The following is a 26,411-nucleotide window of genomic DNA, read 5'->3' on the forward strand; positions in this document are numbered from 1 at the left end:
GCACATATATTCAAAAGATACTAGTTTATTAACAATTTCCCTTATATAGCACGATCCAATTTAAAAGTTGTATTAATTGGGCACACTTATAACCTTGACTCAAGCAGTTCAAAAGCAATCCATTTAACCAAAACATTTGTGCCCTCGTAATATTCTGAAATAAAAAAAGAAAAAAAAAAAGTTGTTATTTCTATTTTGATTTTCAAAATTAAATTAGTTACTTAATTTAATACAAGGTTGCATTAGGGGAAAAAAATTAGTTACTTAAGCTTAACCTCTGTGTCTAGGTCAGAAATCTCATACTTAGAAGCCTAATCCTGAAACAGCCTAAAGAACGACAATTTTGTATCTGTTTTTAAAAGTTACCTTATCCAGTGCACTCATAAAGTGCTGATCACCATTCAAAACAGTGTTGATAAGTTGAACAAATTTACCATGTACTTCCAAAACTGACTCCACAAATAGTGTTGGCATCTAAACACATGAAATACAAATATAAAACTATTTTAAGAAGTTCAGTGATAAAATTAGGCTTATTAAAAGACTTGATTAAATAGTAAAGTTTCCCCCAAGCAATTAGGTTTTATACATAAACACTCCTCAGAAAATGTTTTTAGCTAAGATAGTCTTAAAAATCTAAAACTTTGATGTTGAAATTAGTTTGTCATTCAACACCAGAACTGTCTAGTACCTCTGCCGGAAGAACCCACCAAAAGCACACTTCTCTACTGTGTAGTTAAACACACTCCTCTCTTGTGCTGGAATACCTTATCTTTAGGATAACAATCTCAGAACTACCAGGCCTATCACTTTCACAGAGGTTTACATATAAACAAAGAATGCCTGCAAAGTCACTAAAGGCTGATAGAGAGAGGAGAATAGACCTCCCAAGAACTTGTGGGCAATACAATGCCCCACATCTCAGAAGGAAGAAATACCTAGTAGTGCAAAAATGAGTTTTTCCTCTCAGTGTAGATACCTATGAAGAAGTTAGCACCTAAGACTTAACTAAGTCAGCTGAATTTATTTGCGTCTACTACAAACGCATTCTCTTGTATTTCCATCTCCCAGCCTTGACACCAAACTCTGTGCTTCTATGCCCATTCAACACCCTGAATCTATAAATCTAGTAATATATATTAGTAAGCCTAATAAATAATACAAAATAATAAATCTAAACATTAATAATATAAACTAAGAGTTCTACAAAAATGGAAAACTTATGCATTATTGTGGCAGGACATAAAAACTAAGAATTATTATTTGCCAAAGACAGTCTACAACTTAAGTAATCACCATGTAATAAATGCTCCTGAACAAAGATACTTATATACAGATCACTGTGCTGTAGATGAAGAGCAAACAGTTCTTCTTAAGGAGCTCGTAACATTTCATATTATATCTCTCTTATTCATCAACCACCACTAGTAATAACAAGGAAGTGGGTCCAACAAGATTTGATGACAGGAACACATTTTTATAGGAAAAGCAACTTCTTGTGAACAGTCACTTGCTTGGCAAAGTGCTATGCAGAAAGATGGGTAGTGAGACAGGAGGGGCACGGGGTACTTGCGGCAGCAAGCATATACTTATGGAAGATTATTTCGATCTAAATTTGCTTCCTGGACAAACAAATTCAGAGAACATGTAAAGAAAGCAAATTGCACCCATACCATTACAACTGACCACGTATCAATGCCAGTTACACAGAAACACCATTACTTAGAAACAATAAACATATTTTTCCATGAGAAATTAACAATTGCAACGGTTTGCTAATAATGTGGCAATTCCAAAATGAATCCGACAGATTCTAGGTTTAGAACATTTGAATAAAGACATTTTTTTGGGCATGATGAGACTTTCTTTCATCTTTGAAAAGATGGTAAAGTCAAAAGAAAAACTCCATGATGAATCTGATTCTGAGACAAATCTCCCAGTTCCTCACACGACTCACGTTTTCCTGAGTAAGGTTACTGGTTGCTCTAAGGCCCTCGTCGTGGACGTGGTTCTGCAGCTCCTGGATCATGTGAGGTAAACCAGTGGACACAGCGCGGAGTAAGACGTACATATTTGCCATGTCTGAGGGGAAAGGAAACGTGCTCACTGAATTCCCAGTACCACTAATTGATTGGGTAATATATGGTTCAAAATGCAGAAGACAAAAGAGTATGCAAAGTTGCCCCACAACCACCTCCCAGACACCCTGTCCCCTCCCGCAGGAAAGCAGTGTTGTGGTTATTTAATATCTTTCCGAAGATGATTTGTGTACATTCAAGCAAATACACATATTCTTCCCCCTGCCCCTTTTTATACAAGTAATGCAGCATATCTGATGTATTATTTGCACCTGCAGAACACATTTTAACATAGAAGTCTTTTTATACCAGTATGTAAAGCATTTCTGTCCACTTTTAAGTAATTGTAACATATCCTATCAACATCTCTGCCTTTATTCCTACTGCTGGTGAGGAAATTCTTACTGTATTCCAGAAATTACCCCTTGTGATATATAAAAATGTATAAATACATTTTCCCAGTTTTTCCTTTGACTTTAGAACACACTTTGAAAATATACTTTTCCAAAATTGTCTTTCAAAATACATTAATTTTTTTAAAAAAAGGTATATCTAATATTTTCAAGACAAATACTAACATACGCTTTAAATGTAAGGTGGCCAGAAGATGATGTAAAAAGTGAGGTTACAATTTAATTTCTATTCACATTTATGTTTGGTGCCACTCACCATTTTTTTTCTCTTGTCGAATGATATTATGACATTCTGCATGTAAGAACTGTAAGTGGTCGGCGACCATTCGTTGTTGACATTCATGTATCACTTTAGTATATGAACTTGGATGTAAGTATTTTCGACATCGCATTTCTTCATCTTTTAATCTACCTAGAACCTGTAAAAATATATTATTACAGTCATGAACTAAGTTTTGCTATGAGGAAAAATCTGAACTATCGGTGAGTGACTTAGGTTGCTGAATTTTAATGGCTCAAGTAAACATAGGAAAGGTAATAAGGTTGACATAAACAATTTCAATTGATATCCACATTCCATAAATCATTTCAAATTGTTATTTAAGTTACTAGCCATCATCTACATTCCACCACAGTCTTATGAACAAGAACTAAAGTTAAATGGTCTGCATTTATTTTCATTTATTGACCTCATTCATCCTATCACATGGACAACCTAACATGCAATAGGAAAAGCAGATAAAGATTATTAAAAACCAGAACAAGTGGTCTCTATAAGAATATTTAACTACCAAACTAAAAAGTAATTTATATCAACTGGATCAAGTAGATTAATTATTTCACCTTGGTTTCTCTTGTAAAATGGAACCATAAACAGCATGTGTATGATAGTTAACTGTCACATGAAAGGTTTTGTTAAAATTTTTGAAAGTAAAAATATATTTAGTCATAGTCAAATATGTCAATCAAGACCTTTATTAAAGCTTATCCCATATAAAAAGCACAAAGCTACAAACAAAACACTGGCCAAAATTAATAAGAACTAGCTAATAAGAACAATAGCTACAGAATTTGACAAATTTCTATCTCAAAACAAAACTATGACATTGTTGCAATGAAAATCATGCTAGCACGGCACATACACACATAAATGCATAGGCTTAGAAAATACTGTGCAAGGTGAAGGTGTGTAATTAGAGTTTCTGATCATAACTGGTCCCAGGGAACTATGTGCATTTGAGCCTTTGGAGGGTACTGCCGAGTCTTCCTGCGCATAGGAAGGTAATGCTGGAGGAAAATCATTTCTGGATACCTTATCAGAAATCTCTGGATGAAAATGAGCTTCAAGAATGAGGAGAGTCCCACAGTCCTGTCTTTCCTGCTGTGCTACCCTGTGAAGTCAGGAACTCAGGGCAAAGTCATGGAAACCAAAAGTGGGCAAGAAGGGGTTTAGGTTAAAAAGGTGTTCACCTTGGACCAAGAAGGTCACTGTCATCCATAACAAATCCTTTTAAGGGCTATTTTTATAATAAATGAAAAGGATTAAACCCATTAGTCATTTACATAATAACATACTACAACTGTCTTATCTGCTTGCTAAATTAACTAAATGCAACAGGAATTGGAGTGTGGGTCTGAGGGAGGTGAAGGACAATGAAAAAAAGAAAAAATAAAACAATGATAACTTGGGGGAGGGAGGTGCATATCAAGAGAAAAGTAAACAAGGTCAGACTGCCTCAACACAGAGCTTCAAATCGCTGGAAAGCCACTGGGAGCTGGGGGGAGAGACCAAAGCTAGAGGAACGACACAGAAAGGAAAGCAGGAATGCCACATTAATCACTGCCCAAGGATTTTAACACTCGAAGCTAATATAATTCACCATTATTTCCCAAAATGAACCCCTCTAATAAACACTATTTTCCAAACATGATTTATTCCAATGTCCCCCTTTTAATATCTTGAGATGCAATTTACATACAATTCACCCACTTAAAGTGTACAATTCAATAGTTTTGTATATTACATTATTAACATTTTAATATATTTATATATTATAATTTATAATATAATTTATATTATATATATTTACATATTATAAAAATAATATTTTATATCATACCATAAAATTTGTCACTTTAACCATTTTTAAGGGTGCAATTCAGTGGCATTAATTATATTCACAATGCTGTGTAACCATCTCCACTGTGTATTTTCAAAACTTTTTCATCACCCCAAACAGAGAATCTATAACCATTAAGCAGTAACTCCCCACACCCTCCTTCCCTGATAACCTCTAATTCTACCTTCTGTCTCTATGAATTTGTCCACTCTAGATATTTCCAGGAGTGGAATCATACAGTATTTGTCCTTTTATGTCTAGCTTACTTCACTTAGCATGAGTTTTGAGGGCTCGTCCATATTGTAGCACGTATCAGAACCTCACTCCTTTTTAAAGCTGATGTTCCACTACATGTATATACCACATGTTGCTTACCCTTTCAACAAATAGGTGTTGTATATTAACTATAATTCAGAGGTAATGATCAAATAAACAGAACATTTTTCCACCAAAAAATATATTAACTAAGAAAACTGTGTTAAATAAAACCACGCTAGATATACAATAGATGAATGTATTTAATAATGTTTTATTTCTTACCTTTTCCATATACTGTGAGCAGTTTGATTCTTGTAATAAATTTGAAGCTTCTTGTTTATAATACTCTCCTGTTTCAGTCAGAAAAGGGGACTCAAATATTTCCTGATAAAACTGAATAAATCAATTAAAATTATATTAGAAAAAAATTAGAACAGTAATTTAAGAAATAAAAGGTCTGATTATTTATGTTTTTAAAGGAGGCTTTTTACCTTTAAGGGGAATTTTTTCTTATACTGTTCAACATGAACAAAGGAGTTAATAACCCCATGGATTACTTTCTGGTTTGGGTCTTCTCCACCTCGATCACTAAAACAAGGGATAACACAAAATATTCTTGAGAATACAAATATCTATGGAAATATACCAAAGTATGCCTAAATATGGCTGCTTATTTCATCAATCTAATTAAATTATAAAGCACTTAAAGGTATATTCATGCAGCTTAAAAACAATTCTTTCATACCACAGCTGCATTAATATTTATGATAGTTAATATGCACATTAGATGTCATTTCAGTAAATAAAAACTATCATGATAAAATTAAAGTTGAATTCCATTAAAGCACAAAGATGTCACTGTATTGACAAATTTAGTGAGATTATGTTTTAATATCTCTACATTCCTTTACAGTTATAAAGGGATCTAAGATGATCTCAATTATTGATGTGACATTTGATAAATTCTGACTTAGTACGAAGGCCCTACTGCAACTCAAGACTCAAACACATTAAGAAATGTAGGTGAATATTAGCTTTTCTAATTACAGAAATAGAAAAATGAAATAGAAAAAAATAGTTTGCCTAACACCGCAGTGAAACAATCTGGCCCTAAATTGGGAGTTTCTGACTCCAGTACTAAGGGTCAAATGAAACCATTATGAAGTCAAAGGTTTATTCTTTTATTGGCAATCTTCCACCCTACTTTAAAATAATTTTTTCTTTGAATTAATAGTTATTTTACAAAGACAGCAATAGAAAATACATTATCATCATTCCCAAGTAAAAGCTTCTTGCTCGTTACAGAGGCTATAAGGATTTTCTAGCATTTGAGAAAAGCATGGAGGCAATTACCTTTATATATTAGTGTCCCTCCCTGCCTCTGCTGCCCTCTAATCCTCTTTGATTCTTCATTTAATTATCTGGATACTCTGGGGAAAGTGTTTTGTATATGAATTAATATGGCTACAGTAACTCGGTCAGTCATAGAGTCTTAGATACAAAGTTTACATCTTGATATTACTAATAATTACTAATTAGTTCATATAAGGCCACACCTAAGGGAGCTCATTTCCTCAGCTCACCATCCATTAGCTCCTTCTTAAGCCCACATTCAGTCTGGTGAAACAATGACCTAACTTATGTTATCTATTTGGAACACATCACTTTTTTTTCCTTTGAACATTGCCTAGGACCAAGTGAAATCAGTCAAAAATAAGAAATATCATGTTGGGCACGGTGGTGGCTCACACCTGTAATCCTAGCACTTTGGGAGGCCAAGGCGGGAGGATCGCCTGAGTTCAGGAGTTCGAGACCAGCCTGAGCAAGAGTGAGACCCCATCTTTACTAAAAATAGAAAAAAATTAGCTGGGCGTGGTGGCTCGAGCCTACGGTCGCAGCTACTCAGAGGCTGAGGCAGGAGGATCGCTTGCGCCCAGGAGTTTGAGGTTGCTGTGAGCTAGGCTGACGCCACGGCACTCTAACCCAGATGACAGAGCGAGACTCTGTCTCAAAATAAATAAATAAATAAATAAAAATATTTGAATATTTGAAAAATATCTGAATTATCTAAAATTCTTCTCATGACCATACCCTATCGCCCCTGCTTAGCACCAGGAAAACTTCCACTCCTGCTATTTGTAACACTCTTTCCATTTGTTTCTGATCCCAAAAGGCCCAGGTAAACAGGAAAATATATTGACATTCCCAGTGCTTAACAACTAAATTGTCCTCCTTATAAATTCTGGTAAGAATTCTGAACCCAGAGCCCCTTCAGCATAACTACACAATCTATAAGACCAACACATATTTTTATAACTGTACAAAAAGTCCTACACAAAATCAGTATAAATATGATATATTTCTATTAGGCTGACAGATAATGAAAGTAAATTGTAAAATGATGCTGTTGGTAATTTACAAAAGCAATGACTGAACTGGTCATCTCAATAAACTCTGGTCTCATCTGAGAACAGTAGTCCCAAGAGATGAGCCCTGAGAAAAGAATATGAAGAATTTTTAGAAATATGGCTTAATATTTGATCTTAACAGGACTGTGTAGAAAATGCCCACACCATCATAATGAAATTACCAAGATAATGTTTGGGATGAAGGGGATTAACAGCAGTACTTTTGCATGGCAGTTAAGACCAGAATTTTGGAGTTAGACTGCCTAGGTTTGTGTTCTGGATATGCTAATCTGTCACCTTGCACAGCTGTGTCACCTCTCAGCACTGACTTCCTTTTCTGTAAAGTGAGGATAATACAAGCACCTACCTCCCTGGGGAGTGGCAAAGATTAAGCACAATCCAAGAAAGCACATAGCACAGTACCTGGTACATGAGTAAACAATAAACATTAGCTGGTATTTTAAACACTGATAGGAGCAAAATGGAAGTGTTTTCCATTTATTAGAGAAGAGAAAAAAGCTAAGAGATCAAAAAAGCACACTGTGATTTTTAAATGAATGCTTTTAAAGCTGACTAACTGAACATTTAACTCAGAGAACAGACCAGGTTTGTGAAGGTCATTAACAGTTAGTCTGGGGGGAGACTGTGGCAGCCACCACGCAGCTCAGCTCACTCGTGCGCCTTGCTCCGTGTCTGACAAACACTGCAAGGCTGCTTGAGAAATTCAGTAAATTGAAGAAGCTCAAGAGAAAAATCCCTGTCTTCAAAAGACCTGATCCAATAAGAGAAACAAGCAGGGAAATCATCATGAGGTGAGTGCTGCCAATACATACGATACATTCCACAAGCACTGTCTTCTTACTTTATCTGCTTTGGCTGTTTTATTACTTTGCAAGGTACAAACAGATGAGATCAAGTTTAAATGACCGTGCTGGTCCTTTTCACATCAAAGGATCAAGAACAACTGACAAGGAAGGTCATGCCTATCTCTCCCATCTGCCTGTCTGGCTTGCAGGGAAGGAAAAGAATTTGCATGTTGGTGGGTGCAGAAGTAGGATGGGCGGACAGTGAAATCTAGAAGCCGATTCAAGGTGTCTTTGCAGACTGCAAAATGCAGGTGACTCAGCGCCTTTGGTGGTGGTTGTTCAAATGATTTTAATTATTGTATTGTACAATTTTAAAATACGCTAATAAAATTTTAAAACCTAAGGGGGGGAAAAAGTGAAGCTGGTGAACTCTGCATTCTCATTTACCTCAATGTTTACAATGAGAACAGGGTTCCAGCAAACTCAAATGCAGCCTCCTGCTCCCACTCTAAATCTGAGAAATGGCAGGAAAGACACTTTTTAATACTCTATTGGCATCAGGAGCCCTTGGACTTGCAGAAATTGAAAAAAGGTGGAAGATTAGAGAGGGGAGAAAAATAAAATTACAGACAAAAATGCACAAGAGAAAGAACTACTACAAGGAGAGAGTGGAAAGAGCAGGAAGAAAGGCAAGAAGGGGCAGATGCTGAAAGCCGGAGGGAGGACAAAGGGTGAAAAGGGCAGCTCGGTTATCAGGAGAACAGGCTGGTCTGAGCCAGGCAGCAGGCAGCAGGCAGCAGCACGGTGTGTGCCCACACTGCAGCGGGAGGGCGGTGCCCGAGAGCAGGTGGTGGCCCAGGACCGGGAAGCCTCTGCACCCAGAAGACAGCTGCTGCACCCACCCAAAAACACCCACTAGGCTCACCCCTTCCCACCTCAGAAAGGCAATGGGAAATCAAGGAATGTTGCTCATGCTCAGATTGGTGAAATGTGATAATATCAAGTATTGGTGAGTGACAGAGAAGCAGGTATTCTATTCTGCTTTTGGTGGAAGAACAGGTACTTTAGAGGGCAAACTGGCAAAATTCTAAATATACATGACTCCGAACAACACTTACTATGTGCACAATAGAAACAACAGAAGTTGTATAGTGGAAAAACTGGAAACAATCTAATAATCACCACTAGGAGAAGAGTTTAATAAAATGAGGTAGAACGATACCAACTGTTATGTAGCAGTTTTAAAAGAATGTGGTAGAGCTCTATGTACTAACAGAAAAATTATCAAGCTGTATCACTGAATTTAAAAAAAGAAGCTTATAAGTATAATATATATCATTTATGACTTTCAAAAGTTAGAAAAAAAGGAAAAATATACACTTAAAAAAGAAAATAAAACAATTTTCTATTTCTGTCTGTAGATATAAAAATTCCTAGGAAAAGAAAGTCAACAAAGTGGTAACAGGGATTACCTTTGTGGAGAGGAAGAAGATTGAGGAAAGGATCTGGAATATTTGAAGTTTTTCAAGATTGCATTTATGTATCATTTGTATACTTACAACTACTAAGTTTTCATTGAGTAGCTGGAAGCAAGTCTTGGGAAGAAAATGTACAAGATAACTCCGGAACACAGTGACACAGCAGATAGCAAAAAAGCTATCAAAGATGACCAGGGTCATGTCAGAAAGACTCTGGCACCAACTCGCCAAAAGAGAGGTAACTTAAACTGTAATAAAGACCTACAATGAATAGAAACTAAGTGAGGTCATCATGGTAAAGTAAGAAAAGTTATTAATAATTAGTCACATAAGAATGACAGCAAACCAATTTGTTATCTTAAAAACCAGGTTGAAAAAGGAAAGAAACAGTAATTGTACTTTTCCTATATGAATTTACCATTGGGTATCCAAATAATAAATGAGAAGAAGCATATCTTTCTGAAATAATTCCAAGCAATAAATCAAAACAGAATGATAGAATTAGAGTGACACAGTTTTACAAACCCTAATAAGCTAACTCATGTCAGTAGTGAGCATCAGCTAACACCAAAAAAAGGGTGAAAATTATGAAAGAACCCAATATCACCCATGGTCCTGCCAGAGGAATCGAACCTCTGAGTCTGAGTAAACCACTGCACTGCCAATTTGCAGGAAACAAAGAAGACAAAGGAACATATAAACATGCTCTATGCATGCAATCAGCAATGTCCAGACAACTGGAAAGTCTAAAGGTCAAAAAGCCAGGATTCACAAATTTTTCATTTAATTAGAAAAGATCGTTTTGTTTTCGTAGTTTTTATTCTATTTTTGTAATAAAACACTGTGGCCCCAAGGAAAAAAATTTTTTTCTACTGTGGCCATCAATGTATCAAAGAAGAACATCTACACAAGCTGGTTTGCTTTAGGAAGGTATTATGGGAAGTATTCACTTGAACAGAGCTAATTTTTTCTGAAAACTTACTAAGCTCCAGGCACTGAGGTAAATACTTTATATAAAGCAACTCACTTCATCTTCATAATAACAACAGAAGTATTGTTTAACTTAAACACTCATTTAGTGACTTGATTTTGTAACCAGAGGGACAAAATCCTTTTGGCATCAAATAAAAAATAGTTGGCAGCCAGATCACAGAAGTGTGTAAAGATATTTCCTGAGGAACAAATTACTCCACTCTGATATTTTTAAAACTTATAATTTTAAATTTTAACTTTATTTTACTTTTAATTACTTTAAGAAATAAACTTCACTACCTTGAGTAGAAAATATGGGCAGGACTATTCAACCACCATTTCTTCTTATTATTCTTAAATGTTTTAAAAAATTATTACTGGAGATCTAACACACAGCTCTATAACATGCAAAGTAAATTACTAATTTCTTTGTTTCCTTTAACTGAGATTACTACCTAGAAAATAATTTTTCAATATCAGGAATTCTATTCACTGTAAAAGAAAGGTATGGACTCACATCAGAAATCCTGCCTCAACCTCCACTTTTGTCTACCTCTACTATATAACAGTCCCTCAATTCTGTGAGTGAAAACATCAAATTACAGTAAGAAATAATTGGTTTAAGATTTTTAAGGAAGTGAGTGGACGACAAGAGGTTTCTTGGTGGGTACAACGTGCCTTTCTCCAGTGAGGGATGCACAGTGAAGGCCATGACTTCACCATAATGCACCATCAATATAGCAAAATTGCACTTGTACCCCATGAAGATATACAAATAAAAAGAAAAAAAAATTCTTAAACCTCTCCCTCCCTAGGGGTTCTGTATCCCATTTCAGTCCAATCAAAAAACAGTCCCAAAAGAATTAGGAAAAGAAAAGTAAGGATAGAATAATGAAAGAGAAAGCAAAGATACAACAGAGCAGATCAACTAAGACTTAATGAGGGTTCCTTGGGGAAAAAAACAACAAAATACACAAACATCTACCAAAAGTGATCAAAAAAAAAAAAAAGGAAAGATGTGAATAAGCAATATTATGAATGAAAGGAAGACATTATTCCAGGCGGAGATCAAAAAGAAAACAATGTATTAACCAAATGATCAAAGTTGTCACCAATAAAAAGTTGTTGGTATCGCCTACTCCTTGATCGGATGTGATGAGAAGGGCACGTTACCTTCTGGTATTTTTCCCAAAAACCTATACCCTCAGTCTAATCATGAGAAAGTATCAGAGAAACCAGAACCGAGAGCGAATGTACAAATACCTGACCACTACTCTTTAAAAGTGTTAGGGTCATATGAGACAAGGGAAGACTCCACAGAATGGAAACCAAAGAGACATGACAGCTAATTGCAATGTGGTGACCTGAACTGAATCTCAGGACAGAATGAGAACACTGGTGGAAAAACAAGGGAAATGCAAATAAACTCTGTAGTCTAGTTAACAATATTATACCAAATGTTCATAAACATACCATGGATTGTAATACCGGGAAGCTGGGTGCAGGGTATACATGAATTCTTTATACTAGCTTTGTAACTCTTCCGTAAATCTAGAATGACTTCAAATAAAAAGTTTTTTTCAAGAGAATATAGTCAAACACCTACTTCTCAACAATTTTGCAAAAATTAATTTGAGCTGATTTAAGAAATGCAAGTTTGACTGGTCTTAAGACTTGAAATAACTGAGATTAAAATCTTCTTATAAAAACAAATCTTCTTACAAAGAAACGCCAGGCACAGATGATTCTGCAGGAGTTTTACTAAATATTTAAGATGCTGATAATCTCAATTTTATACAAACTCTTCTACTCAAAAGAAAAAGAGGGAACACCCACTAATTCATACCACAAGGATAAGCTGGATACCAAATCCAAACAAAGCTCAAGAAAGAATAATTACAGACTCATACCACTCATGGACATAGATGCAAAATTCTAAATAAAGCATTAGCAAATGCAACAATGTATAAAAACTGTAACGAAAAATGACCAACCTAGGTTTTATCCTAGTCATACAAGGATAGTTGAATATCACAAAATCCAAAAATACAATTCACACCCCATTAACAGAGTAATGGAAAAAGAAGATAACCACCGTATGATTGCTCGATAGAAACAGAAATGTCATTTTTACAAAATTCAACACCAATTCAAGTTAATTTTAATATTCTGATAAAGAATATCTATTAAAAAACTAGAGGAGGCACCATCTTAAATGAGGTAATGTTATACATGTAATTTACACACAGGAGAGAAGGAAAGAAAACTTCATTATTTTCACATTATGACAGCTTACAAAGAAAAATCAAAAAATATGCACAGACATATTATTAGAAATAACAGAATTTAACACAGTGGTTGAATATAAGATTTGTATACTAGAGTTGCATTTCTACATACTAGCAGAAAACAAATAGAACGGGTAACTATATAGAACAAACTTTCTGTAATAGCATCAGAGAATACCAAGTATCTTGAGAAAAATCGAACAAAAGGCATGGAGGACCTTTAGAGAAAAATCTATAAAAACCTGTTAAGAGATGTCAAAGAAAGCACAATAAACAGAAAGATATACTATCTTCGTGGTTAGGAAGGCTTAATACCATGAAGATGTAAATTATCTTCAAACTAACTTACGGATTTAATTCAGTCACAATCCCACAGAAATTTTTTAAAGGTGATTTATAATTTAGAAAAGGTGACTATAATATTTACATGAAAGAATAAAGTGCCAAAGAACAGCAAGAACACTTCTGACTTTGGAGAGCGTTGAAGTCCTGATTGTCTTCCCCTGGAGTTATTACTCCAGACCATATAAAAACTTTTACCAATTCACCAAACAGTAAGTGTGAAGACAGTTCAGACTGCAATTTGCCAAATGATTCCCTGACTGGGGACAGAGAAGCCCACTAAATAAATGAAAAAGCAGCAATTCTGACCTTGGAAATCCATAAACCTTCTCAAAATGATGCAAAAATTTTTTGTGCATATGCAAACCAAGGGTTTTCTGTTTGTTTGTTTTTGAGACAGGGTTTCACTCTGTTGCCTCAGCTAGAGTGCAGAGGCGACATCGTAGCTCACTGCAACCTCAAACTTCCCAGCTCAAGTGACCCTCCCATCTCGGTCTTCTGAGCAGATAAGACTACAGGTGTGTACAACCATGCCTGGCTAATTTTTTCTATTATTTTGTAGACAAGGGTCTCACTGTGTTGCTGAAGCTGGTCTGAAACTCCTGGCCTCAAGCAATCCTTGCCCCCTCAGCCTCCCAAAGTGCTAGGACTACAAGCATGAGCCACCGCGCCTGGCCTCAACCTAAGTATTTTTACACTGGAAGTTCTGCATGTCATCATCATGATGCTAAAGGAACACCGAGATCCTCCCAAAAGGGAAGAAAGCCACTGTACTTAAATAAACAAATATAAAGGTACAACCCAGCTGTCTTCAGTAGGTACTCATCAGGAGAGGAAAGGAAGTCTGAGGTAAAACAAGACAACATGAGCATTCACATTTTATGCATTATTTAAACTGAAATAAAAAAAAAAAAGGAAATTTTTAATTTTGAAATAATTGTAGACTCACAGGAAGCTGCAAAAATAATACAGAGGAGTCTTGTGTTACCTGGCTTTCACCAGTGGTAACACCTGACATAACTATGGTACAATATCAAAATCATGAAATTGACATTAGTACAATCTATAGACTTTAATAAGATTTTTCTAGTTTTTACATTTGTATATGTTTGTGTGTATATAGTTCTGTCTATAGTTCTATGTAATTCTATGTCTGGATTCATGTCACCACCATTGTATTAAAGATACAGAACTGTTCTCTCACCATAAAGGAATTTCCTCATGTTGCCAGTTTACAGTCTCACACCAAGCACTAATGTGCTCTTGTTTAAACTTTTAAGAATATATTTTTGATATAGTCTTCATATTTGTATAATAAAGAAATCCATAGGTAAAAAGGAAACACTCCCATGAAAGCTTTACAAAATAAGTGGAGGGATGATTATTTAGCGCAGACCAGGACTTCACTAATGCCAGTCTGAACTGATACATACATAACATCTGGGGAGCTTTGTAAAAATGTAAGTTTCTACTCTCCCTAGAGTATGATTCAGTGGATACAGGTAGAGAGCCAGATATCTATGCTTTCAAAAAGCTCCCCAATGTGTGCACATATATACATGTACAATACTACATGTAATGTGTGTGTAGATATATACATATATGTTTCCATATAAATGTATGTACATACAACTATTTGTATATACATACAATTTTAACTGCATAGAGAATTTTTGTTAGAAAATAAATTCTTTTTTTTTTTTTTTTTTTTTTTTGAGACAGAGTCTCACTCTGTTGCCCAGGCTAGAGTGAGTGCCGTGGCGTTAGCCTAGCTCACAGCAACCTCAAACTCCTGAGCTCAAGCGATCCTCCTGTCTCAGCCTCCCGAGTAGCTGGGACTACAGGCATGCACCACCATGCCCGGCTAATTTTTTTTCTATATATGTTTTCAGCTGTCCATATAATTTCTTTCTATTTTTAGTAGAGACGGGGTCTCACTCTTGCTCAGGCTGGTCTCGAACTCCTGAGCTCAAACGATCCGCCCACCTCGGCCTCCCAGAGTGCTAGGATTACAGGCGTGAGCCACCGCGCCCGGCCAGAAAATAAATTCTTAATAGTTGTTTCCTTTAAATAGCAGAACTGAGGTACTGGGAGGGAAAAAAAGGTCATTTACTTTTCTCTTTAACCTTCTGCACATTTTAAAATTTTTATAATCAGCATATACTACTTCTATTTTTATAGAAAGATAACTCTTTTAAATGTTCCCAGTGTAATCTTAATTTTCATTGGCCAGATCTGAGAAACCACTAGCACAGAGTAATGTTTTTTAGAGACTTATGGAAAACATCTAGGAACCCAGGGATGAATATGGGAAAAGGGAATCGTAAATAAATTGACAGGAAATCAATTTGCACAGGTTCTGTTAGATCTGAAAAGATTCTATTTAGTACATATGGTGGAGCTCTTTCCACAACGAAGTTGTAGGTATACACATTAAAATATGTCTCTTTTAGTAGAAATGGCAAAGAGATGCAACTTGAGCAAACTATTTCTAAGAATATATGATACAGGAACCAAAATGACCTAAATTCTAATTTTGGTTCTGCCATTTACTTGTTATGTAAGATAGGTAAGTTGCTTACTCTCTTAAGCCTCATTTTCCTCACATGTAAAATGAGCTTATGACAATACTCATCATCATATCCTGTTATAAAGATCAGATGATATTAGAAAGTATCTACCATAGCTGTTCATCCATGGCAATGGAAATTACGATATTTGACCATATTAGCTCAAATGACAATGGGTAAAGAGACGTTAAAGCAATGCAGCGGAAAGACCCCAACTGGAAGTCTAAAGGCATGATGTCTATTTCCTTCGCTATATCAAGTTCAACAATTCATTCTTCTTTGTGGAAGCTCAATTTACTTACTTATAAATAAAACCTGCTGCCTCCCTAAGACCAAATTAAAAATATGTGAGAAAACACCAGAATATTCAAAGCATTATAAAACTAAACTGTACTCATCAAGCGAAAGGTATTAGAGCCAGGAAATATGGAAGAAATATTCTGTGGATTAAAGCGACATGCATAATGGATTTAGAGGTAGATAAACCCAGATTTGAATCCCTAGAATTAAGAAGATGGGACCTGGAGTCAAATTATCGCAGTTAGAGCACCACCATTGACTTCTCTATGTGTAAAATGGTGATGGCAATTGCACCAACCTTCTGGGGTTGTGAGGATTAAATGGGATAATGCATGCAAAAAATTTAGCACACTGCTTGGCACGCAGTTCCCATGTTTAACTTTTTCTATTATTAATATGCCCTAGTTTCCTTGGCTGTAAAATGTAAAACTCTACCTAATAGAGCTGACACAAGAATAAATGAGATATGAGTACAGCATGTCAAATGTCTTAACAGAAGTTGATTAAAACAATAAAAATAAGACAAGTTGATCAGGTAATTTCTGTCTTTTCTAGAATATTCTATAATTGTATTTTTTTTTCACAGTTTCATTTGTCATCAAAATCACAATCATACTTCAAGAAAATTTACTAGGATGAGGCAAAATTATATTAAGAGAGATATTCCATAGAAGAACATTTAGAAAGAATAACAATATTTTCCTTACACTTTTAATATAAAATAGCTGAATTTCAAGTCAAAAAAGAAGTTAGTATTTTTCAGGAAATTATATCAGAATTTATAAATCTTGTTAAGAGTGTTTATTTTTAGATAATCATAGTTTAGCAGAGAAAAGAGGAAGGAAAATTGTTCCAACCTCACTGCTTCACTACTGCCTTTTCTCTCCATCTCTGTCTTTGAGAACAATGCAATCATAAAAACGGTTAGTGACAATTTCTTTAAATCAAGTTACTAAATGCTACTACCTACTTTCTATTTGGTACTACTGTTAAATTTAAAAATATCCTCTATCCTCTTTTGTGCTGGGGTGGGGGGGGGGAGAGGGGGTGCGTGTGTGTGTGTGTGTGTGTGTGTGTGTTTAACCCCCTACTTCCTACTGGGAGTAACACAGTAATAACAATGCTTTGATAAATTATTCTTCACATAAAAAACTCCGTATCTGGTTCTTCTTGAAAGTAGATCCAGAAGGAGTGGCCATTATCACACTATTCACGGCTCTAGGTAATTCCCGTAACATCAGTTCCAGTAGCCTGGCATTTATTACACATATATTTGATGACTGACACAGTGCCTTCATTTCCCTAAAGCTGAAGTCTAAGAATCCTCAGGCCAGAGCTGATCCAGAGATGTGCTACTATGGACTCCACAGCAAAACCTTCTTTACCCCAAACTGTATTCACAGAGCAATAAAGTAAAGAGTCAATCACTTTGGGCTCGGGTAGAGGAGGAAGCTATTTTCCCCTAAGTTTACTTCACAATATTAGGCAAGTTATAGATTACAGTACTGGGGCTGAGAGGTAACCAACTAACTAGGAGAAACTGTTTTCTTGAATAAGTAATCCCTATCAGGATTTAAACTGAGAATATGTACAAACACCTCCCGACACTGCCTGGCAGGTCAATGAGGTTTCAGGATTGAAAAGCAACAAGTCACTTCCCTCGGGTGCTTTTTATGTACTAAGAATATTAGGAAATATGTAAAGACCAGATCTGCCCCCTCAAAAAAAAAAAAAAAAGAAAAAGGAAGATTACAAAGCAACTTTAAAACACTGGCATTTAGAAGTAAAATGAGGCTCATTACAATAAAACGAGGCCCAACAGCCATGCAACTGTATACTATTTTTAAACCATATCAAACAGCAAAACAGAATAGACTCAGAAAGTTATATGTCAGCACTCACTTCTTGATTTCTCGGAGCAGCATTCGGATAAGGATGGTCTGAAGTGGTTCAACCATCAATTTCCTCCACATATCCAATGCTAGCTGCCGGGAAAAATAAAAATCATCAAGGCTGAATTACTCAGTATTTGTTTCTAACATTTGCTCAAGATTTTTTTAAAAGTAAAGATACTCATCAAAAGAAAAATTTGTAACTACTATTTTGAAGTTCTAATGAAAACTAAGTGAAAATTTAAAAATTCAAAGGAAAATAAAATTCTAATTTAAAATGACAGTTACCGTATCAGACTTGTAAAAGAACAGAATTAAGGTTTTATCATTAAGTGAAAATCTTACAAAAATAACTGATTATTATAAAACCTTAATTTATTGATTGTTAAATGCTCAACACTATGGATGGCCTATAGATGCCAAGGCTGTAACAGAAACAAAGGATTTATGTCAAATAAAACATGATTTGGCTGTTGGCTGATTTTTTTAAATTGTGAGATATTTCATACAAACATAAAAGAGTAAGTAGGTTTAAAGAATAGTAAGAGGAAACACCCCTGTATTCACTACCCAGTTTAAGAAATACAACTTCGCCACTACTGTTGCCCCAAGCGTCCCTCTTTTCCCCTCGGGTTACCACTGTCCTGAATTTTGTGTTAAACCATTTGTGTGCTTATAGTTCTACCCCTGTATTAGTTTCAAGTTGACCATTTCTGACCTTGATAACAAAATCGCATTGTATATTCTTCTGTGTGTGATTTTTTTTAAATTAAATTTTGTTAATGAAACCCATCCACATTGAAACATTACAGCTATACAGCTCAATAATGGGAACTGCTACATAGTACCCTATTGCTACGGTCCCCAATCCTGGGGCCACTGACCGGTACTGCTCCACCTGAGCGGTAGGTGAGCCAGCAAAGCGTCATCTGTATTTACAGCCACTCACATCACTGCATAAGTTCTGCCTCCTGCCAGATTAGCGGCATGAGATTCTCATGGGAGCACGAACCCTACCATAAACTGCGCATGCGAGGGATCTGGGTTGCGAGCTCCTTATGAGAATCTAATGCCTGATGGTCTGAGGTGGGGCTGAGGTAGTGATGCTAGCACTGAGAAAACACTGCAAATACAGATTATCATTGGCAGAGAGGTTGACTGCACAATAAATGTAATGTGCTTGAATCATCCTGAAACCACCTCCCTCCCCCAGTGGAAAAATTGTCTTCCATGAAACTAGTCCCTGGTGCCAAAAAGGTTGGGGACCGCTGCCCTGTTGAATGAATATTGCATGATTTATTTTTCAATTCTACTGTTGATGACTGCTCAAGTGTTTGTATTTCCAGTTTTCTCCTACTGAGAACAATGCTGCTATTCTTTTATCTACCTTCTAGCCCACATAAGCAAGAGGGTCCTTTGCCAGCCACTGTAACAAAACCATACTGTATATATTTTTCTATGTATGATTTTTATTATCAGATGTTGAAAATTCAGATTGTTCACCCTATTAACAAAGATTGCAAGAAAGACTTAAGATTTAAACTTTTTTCCCCCCATATTTACTATTTTCCAAGTACAGATTACTAGACATGGGATTACCTGGTCAAAAGGTGTTAAATATTTTGATCTGCAGTCAAATGCTCTACCAGTGAGCTATACCCCCTGCTGTAAATGGTGTTAAATATTTTGAAGTGTATTGAAACACACTGATCAATTTCTTTCTAAAAGGATTGCACTAACTTAAATTTCTATTAATACTGCATCTTAGCTGTATATTTCCTTCATTAATACTCATCACAATTTAATACTAATTTCTTTACTTATTTCGCATCTGCTTCCCTTATCTGAACTTAACAAGCTTTCTGTGGACAGAGATTTTCTTCTGTCTACCATTGTATATCCTCAATGGCGACTGAATAAATATGTTTTGAATGAATAAACAAACTTGTACAGGAATATTTCTTTCACAATCAGGATATGCATTGTATATTATAATTTTCGACATTTAAATTTGCACTATACTCCAAGAATTTGAATGAATTACCTGAACTGCACATTTCATTGTTTTACTCTGAATTACTTTTATTTTTTAAGTAAAGTTTGAGGTTAACAGTGAGCTATGGTCCTGCCACTGCACACTGGCCTGGGCAACAGAGTGAGACCCTGTCTCTTAAAAAATAAATAGAAATAAAAATTCATCTTTTTTTTTTTTTTTTGGAGACAGAGTCTCGCTTTGTTGCCCAGGCTAGAGTGAGTGCCGTGGCGTCAGCCTAGCTCACAGCAACCTCAAACTCCTGGACTTAAGCGATCCTACTGCCTCAGCCTCCCGAGTAGCTGGGACTACAGGCATGCGCCACCATGCCCGGCTAATTTTTTGTATATATATATATTTTAGTTGTCCATATAATTTCTTTCTATTTTTAGTAGAGACGGGGTCTCACTCTTGCTCAGGCTGGTCTTGAACTCCTGACCTTGAGCGATCCACCCGCCTCGGCCTCCCAGAGTGCTAGGATTACAGGCGTGAGCCACCACGCCCGGCAAAATTCATCTTAAAAAGTAAAAAAAAAAAACAAAAACCCACAAGAGTCTCAACATTATTCTATACAATTTTATGAGTTTTCTCACAATGCAGAACCATTAACCCTGTCATTCATCCATCATATAGTTAATCATTAAAATAATTGTCATATCTTTTCTGTTCCTCTGATCTACCTCAAGATTCTTAGGAAATCACGACAGTGTTTTATTTACTTGACATTTAGGATGTTTTAAATCTTGATAATTTTAAGACAGTCAACTCAGTGTCCTTAAAAAAAAAGGACACTGAATCAAATTACCTCAATTTATAAAAATACACTTATGATTTGCCAGTCATTTAAGGAATTTCCTACCTCTCCTATTTCCATAAGTGGTTCATTCATATCTACACCACCATAGCCGTACTGAAGGTCAGCTTCTGTCAATTTATTCTTTTTAATAAACTGGGTGTTGAGATACCTGAAAAATAAATGTGATATCATTGGATATTAAGTCAAAATCAGCAGGAAAGCCATTAATTTGCAGCCTTAAAACAATAATTTTAGAGTTATACATTAACTACAGAATAGTCCAGTAATACGTCCAGAAAAAGCTAATGATGGAGAAATTAGAAATATAAAGAAAATAGAAATTATTAGCCCATCTCTCTCTGCAAGGCCCTAAAAGACAAAGAATAAGACCTCTAGAATAGCAAAATTTTTTTAAAAAACCTATTATTTCAGTCTCACTGAAAAAACTCAAGGGTTTTGCTCTATTTCCAATACCCTATAGCCCAGCAGCCCTTTTCCAAAGGTCAGACCTTCTACAGTATCATCTGCTAATTCCCAAATTCTTCTTGGTGAAGTCAAGATAAAGTCCACTCTCAAAAACAAACGGAAAATGGTTAAAAGATCAAAATCAAGTCAGTCCTCTCTATTTTATCGCCAGAAAAAACTGTAACTTTTCATTTCTAAATAAAAAAGATCATAATCAATAGGTAAGAAAATGGGATAGACAGTTATAGATAGTAAGAAATATGGGTAAAACTGACAGATTAAAGACGACTTTGTCTACCAGAGGGCAACGCATTAAAAAGAAATGTTTCAACATATTCTAAGACTAATGACTATGATGAACTCTAAGAATAACTGAGATGAATATAGAGTCCTAAAATAAAATACAATGTATGGTAGGACCTGTAATGTTCAACTGTGCACTTTTCACCATCCTATAATAGATTTCACTATAATGTCTTTAGTGTTCACCGCCTGAAACAACTCATAGGAAAGATTCTACCAATGTATAAATTGCTATGGACAATACAAGTATTTAGGCCACAATTACAAAATTTGTATATTAAAAATACATTTTCCAAGATTTATTACACCAAAATGAAGGATCCACTTAGCATTTACAGACAACTGAAATTAAAGACAAAGACAACAAAAATTTAGCAAGGCACTAACTCTATTCATGTCTATGAAGGCTGAGAAAGGTGAGGAAGCTGCGGAAGACAAGCTGAAAGCTAGCAAAGGTTGGTTCATGAGGTTTAAGGAAAGAAGCAAAGAAGCCGTCTCCATAAAATAAAAACGAAAGATGAAGCAGCAAGTGCTGATGGAGAAGCTGCAGCAAACTACCCAGATCTAGCTAAGATCACTCATGAAAGTGGCTACACTAAACAGATTTTCAGTGTCGACAAAACAGCTTTCTACTGGGAGAAGATGCCTTCCGGGACTTTCCTGGCTAGAGAGGAGAAGTCAATGCCTGGCTTCAAAGAACAGACTGACTTATTAGGGCCTAAGACAGCTGATGACTTTAAGGTGACGCCAATGCTCGCTTACAATTCAAAAATCCTAGGGCCCTTAAGAATTATGCTAAATCTTCTCTGCCTGTGTTCTAGAAATGTAAAAACAATGCCTGGAGGACAGCACATCTGTTTACAGCGTGCTTTACTGAATATTTTCAGCCACCATGGAGACCTACTGCTCAGGAAAAAAAAGATTCCTTTGAAAAGATTACTGCTCATGGATGATGCACCTGGTCACCGAGAGCTCGGATAGAGATGTACAGATTAATATTGTTTTCACGCCTACTAATACGACATCCATTCTGTAGCCCATGGACCAAGGAGTCATTTCAACTTTCAAGTCTTCTTACTTAAGAAATACATTTCGTAAGGCTATAGCTGCCATAGACAGTGATTCCTCTGGTGGAACTGGGTGAAATAAACTGAAAACTTTCTGGAAAGGATTCACTATTCTAGATGCCATTAACAACATTCATGATTCATGGGAGGAGGTAAAAATATAAACATTAACAGGAGTTTGGAAGAAGTTGATTCCAACCCTCATGGATGATTTTGAGGAGTTCAAGACTTCAGGAGTGGAGATGACTACAGAAGTAGTGGAAATAGCAAGAGAACTAGAATTAGAAAGAGAGCCTGAAGATGTGACTGAATTGCTGCAATCTCATGAGAAAACTTGGATGGATAAGGAGTTGCTTCTTATGGATGAGCCAAAAAAGTGGTTTCTTGAGATGCAATCTGCTCCTGGTGAAGATGCTATCAACACTGTTGAAATGACAACAAAGGATTTATTTAGAATATTACACAAAATTAGTTGATAAAGCAGCAGCAGGACTGAAGAGAACTGACTCCAATTTTTAAAGCAGTTCTACTGGGGATAAAATGCTATCAAATGGCATCGTATGCTACAGAGAAATCTTTTGTGAAAGAGTCAATTCATGCAACAGATTTCACTGTTGTCTTATTTTAAGAAATTGCCACAGCCACCCCAACCTTCAGTAACCACCACCCTGATCAGTCAGCGGCCACCAACATCAGGGCAAGACCCCCCGCCAATGACGACTCACTGAGGCTCGGATGATTGTTAGCATTTGTTAGCAATAAGGTAGTCTCTACACTGAGGTGTATACATTGTTTTTATAGACATAATGCTACTGTACACTACAGGATAGTATAAACGTAACTTTTATATGCGCTGGGAAACAATTCGGTGGCTTGCTTTATTGCCATCTGCTGTTTATTATGGTGGTCTGGAGCTGAACACACAATATCAACAAGGAATGCCTGTATAAGAAAAGGGATGAGAACAGAATCTACTTAGGTGTCGAAGAGGGTGTCTGGAATAAGACTACAGTAGAATGAAGAGGATGAAATGGATGGGCTTTGAAATCAGACCGATCTGGGCTTAAATTCTGCCCTTGTGATTCATTAGCTGAGTGACCTTCAGCAAAGTCATTTCACCTCTCTGAGCCTTCCTTTCCTTGGCTGTACAAATGGAGACACTGACTACCTCATCTGGTTTTACACACATGCACACACAAACATACATATTATATATATTGCAACATTTACTAAAAGCTCATAAATAGTACCCATTTAATAGTACTAATTTAAATGGCACCAAATTAATCGATTTGGTTACACAAAAGGGCAGGAGAGCAAAGTGAATTGTACATGCCCTAAAACAGGAAGACAGAATAGAAAAACAACTTAAATCTTTACTGAAATGCATCAGCTAAGGGGGGATCCCACTGCATGGCACCTGGTCTCCACACTCGTTGTCATCTACATTCCAAAGGCCCACATGTCCCAGTAATGGCAAAAGCATGTACACACACTCTCTCTCTTACCCTTCAAATCCCGCCAACTCTCCCTCACAATCTAGCCACAGAATTCTTACAGTTCTTTTATGATTATCTAACCTTGGTCAATACGGAAAAAAATCAAATGTCAAGATGTTTCCTACGCAGCAAATACTTTTATAAAAGCTGAAGCCACAATCAACCTGTGTTTGTCAGAAATTGCTGGTCTCTGGTATTACGTTTTGCTCTTCTAAGGAGAAATTAAATCACTGGGCCATTGAGAAGCAAGCCCCAGTTTCTAACACAGGCAGCTTCGAGTGAATCAACTCTACTTCTATCATCAACCTTAGGGATGCTGAACAAGTGGAGCAAAGGAAGACAGACGTGTCAAGAGAACTGGGCCTCCGTCTCCCAATATGTTCCCCCAACAAAGCACAGTGTGACTGTGCAGGGAACGCTTGGAGACTCAGCTCAACTCCTCAGCTTCTCCCCAACAAGAAACTGAAGCAGGAGCCCATCTGTGGCCCCAACCACAATGCACAGGGCAAAAGTACTACTGCATCCTTCAAGGCCACAGCCACTGCAAGCGAGGACATCCTAGGTTCCAGGCTGAAGGACCCAGGTACTTACTGATACTATTCGTTATTTTTCCACTATTCTTCAATGAACAGATGTCTGCCTTACACACCTAAGTACTTATGTCCACAGTTTCCGTGAATGGGTCAGAAAGGATCGGCAGAGCGCCGTGGTAACACACAAGAGGGCAATAAACACAAAAGCAGGAGACTGGGAGGTGGGCAGATCAGGAAGTTTAGGGAAAGGAATATCAGAAGAACACATCAGAATTCGTCATTCAGAGAAAGGAGGAAAAGCAATCGAAGCAGATGGAACAGCACGAGGGACGGCAGGAAGATGGGCGAGACCATGGGGCATTAGGAACTTCAAGTAACTCAATATGCCTAGAGAATGGAGATGGAGAATTAAGAACAAAACTACTGAGTATTTTAAGTAATAATATTCCCCTGAAACATAAAATACTGAATGCTAGAGTCAAATGAGAACATTTGGAGGGGACACAGGCTTAGATTTACTCCTCTAAGTTTCACGCAAGCTAAATTTTCAGTGTCTCCGTCAAAATTTAACATGTGCTATAGGTTCCAGACAATTGGCAGAATTACTGGCCACGCCAATAAATACAGTTTTGCTTGTCACAGCACAGCTTTGCACACACTGCCTGGCTCCCCCAGACCCACCTGACTCAGACGATAGACCTTTCCCCATAGCAGAGAAAAGTCCATGTCGGAGGGCATGCTTCAGTTCTGTACATTTCAATGGAAAACAGGTAATTAGAAAATTATTCCTTCAATTATTGAGTGCAGGCAATACTGTTTAGATTGTCAAGATCTTAAAAGCACACTTACCTATATAAGCAGTCCATATAGTCTGCACCCTTGCTATATTCTTCCCAATACCTATGATACATAACAAGTACTTGTTCTTCTGCTTCCAGAACTCTCTATATAAAGAGGAAAAATATTTTTACTTGGAAAGCACTAATCATTTTCATTGTAAACTATAAACCGTATCAAAATTAATGTTCTAAAATAACTTACATAATTCACACATTAAAAATTACATCTATAAATTACATTTTAACTATCTTTAGTAAAAATGAAACAACTGAGAAAATCTTAGATATGAAAGTGAAGCATCCCTAATAAATAGTTTCATTCCCTAAGATAAAAGGACAAAATATAATAGTTTGATGCTGTCTTTGGACTAGAATATTAAGATCAGATTAAAATAGAACACAACTCTATTGTGTTCTATCTTATGTTTCTTCAAATCCATTACTTTTTAAATTTTTAAAAAACTTAACAGATAACATTGTACATACTCATTGTGTACAACATGATGTTTTAAAGTATATATATATTATGGAATGGTTAAATCTAGCTATTCAACAAATGCATTATTTCACATAGTCAAATCCATTACTTTCGATCACCCTGAGTTAAGTATATCATCATTCCAAATTAAACTATTCACTTTTGTGCATAAGACTATTTATGGAAATTGATACCTTTTCCACATTCTCCAAAATAAGTTGCTTTATATTTACTTAATAGAAAGCTATTATTTTTTGAAAACTGAAAATCTAACTGAAATCTCAGGTCTATTTTTAAAGGCAATACAGTCTAACAATAAAAATCTCTTGGACTGATATGGAGGAGATTTTAGGTTCTCTTACCTGAGTTGTGTCATTAATTGCCCACATGCCCTTAAGCAAGTCATGACCTCAATCTCCATTTAATTAATTCTCTGATGAAACAAATGCTTTTAAACTTGTAATTTTAGCAATT

General features: G+C 36.2%; 1 protein-coding gene across 1 annotated transcript in view; it reads right to left on the reverse strand.

The window, feature by feature from the left end:
* CUL2 (cullin 2) overlaps window positions 1-26,411 on the reverse strand; it is a 69,031-nt gene that overhangs the window by 18,489 nt on the left and 24,131 nt on the right. Inside the window, exons 4-11 of the mRNA XM_069458622.1 lie at window positions 25,470-25,564; window positions 20,817-20,922; window positions 17,936-18,018; window positions 5,361-5,457; window positions 5,152-5,262; window positions 2,748-2,910; window positions 1,958-2,082; window positions 367-474 (exon numbers count right to left, since the gene is read on the reverse strand). Coding sequence (XP_069314723.1) covers window positions 367-474; window positions 1,958-2,082; window positions 2,748-2,910; window positions 5,152-5,262; window positions 5,361-5,457; window positions 17,936-18,018; window positions 20,817-20,922; window positions 25,470-25,564 — 888 coding nt within the window. The remainder of the gene's footprint in view (window positions 1-366; window positions 475-1,957; window positions 2,083-2,747; window positions 2,911-5,151; window positions 5,263-5,360; window positions 5,458-17,935; window positions 18,019-20,816; window positions 20,923-25,469; window positions 25,565-26,411) is intronic.

This window comes from Eulemur rufifrons, chromosome 25 (genome assembly GCF_041146395.1).
Source record: "Eulemur rufifrons isolate Redbay chromosome 25, OSU_ERuf_1, whole genome shotgun sequence".
Lineage (NCBI taxonomy): Eukaryota > Metazoa > Chordata > Mammalia > Primates > Lemuridae > Eulemur > Eulemur rufifrons.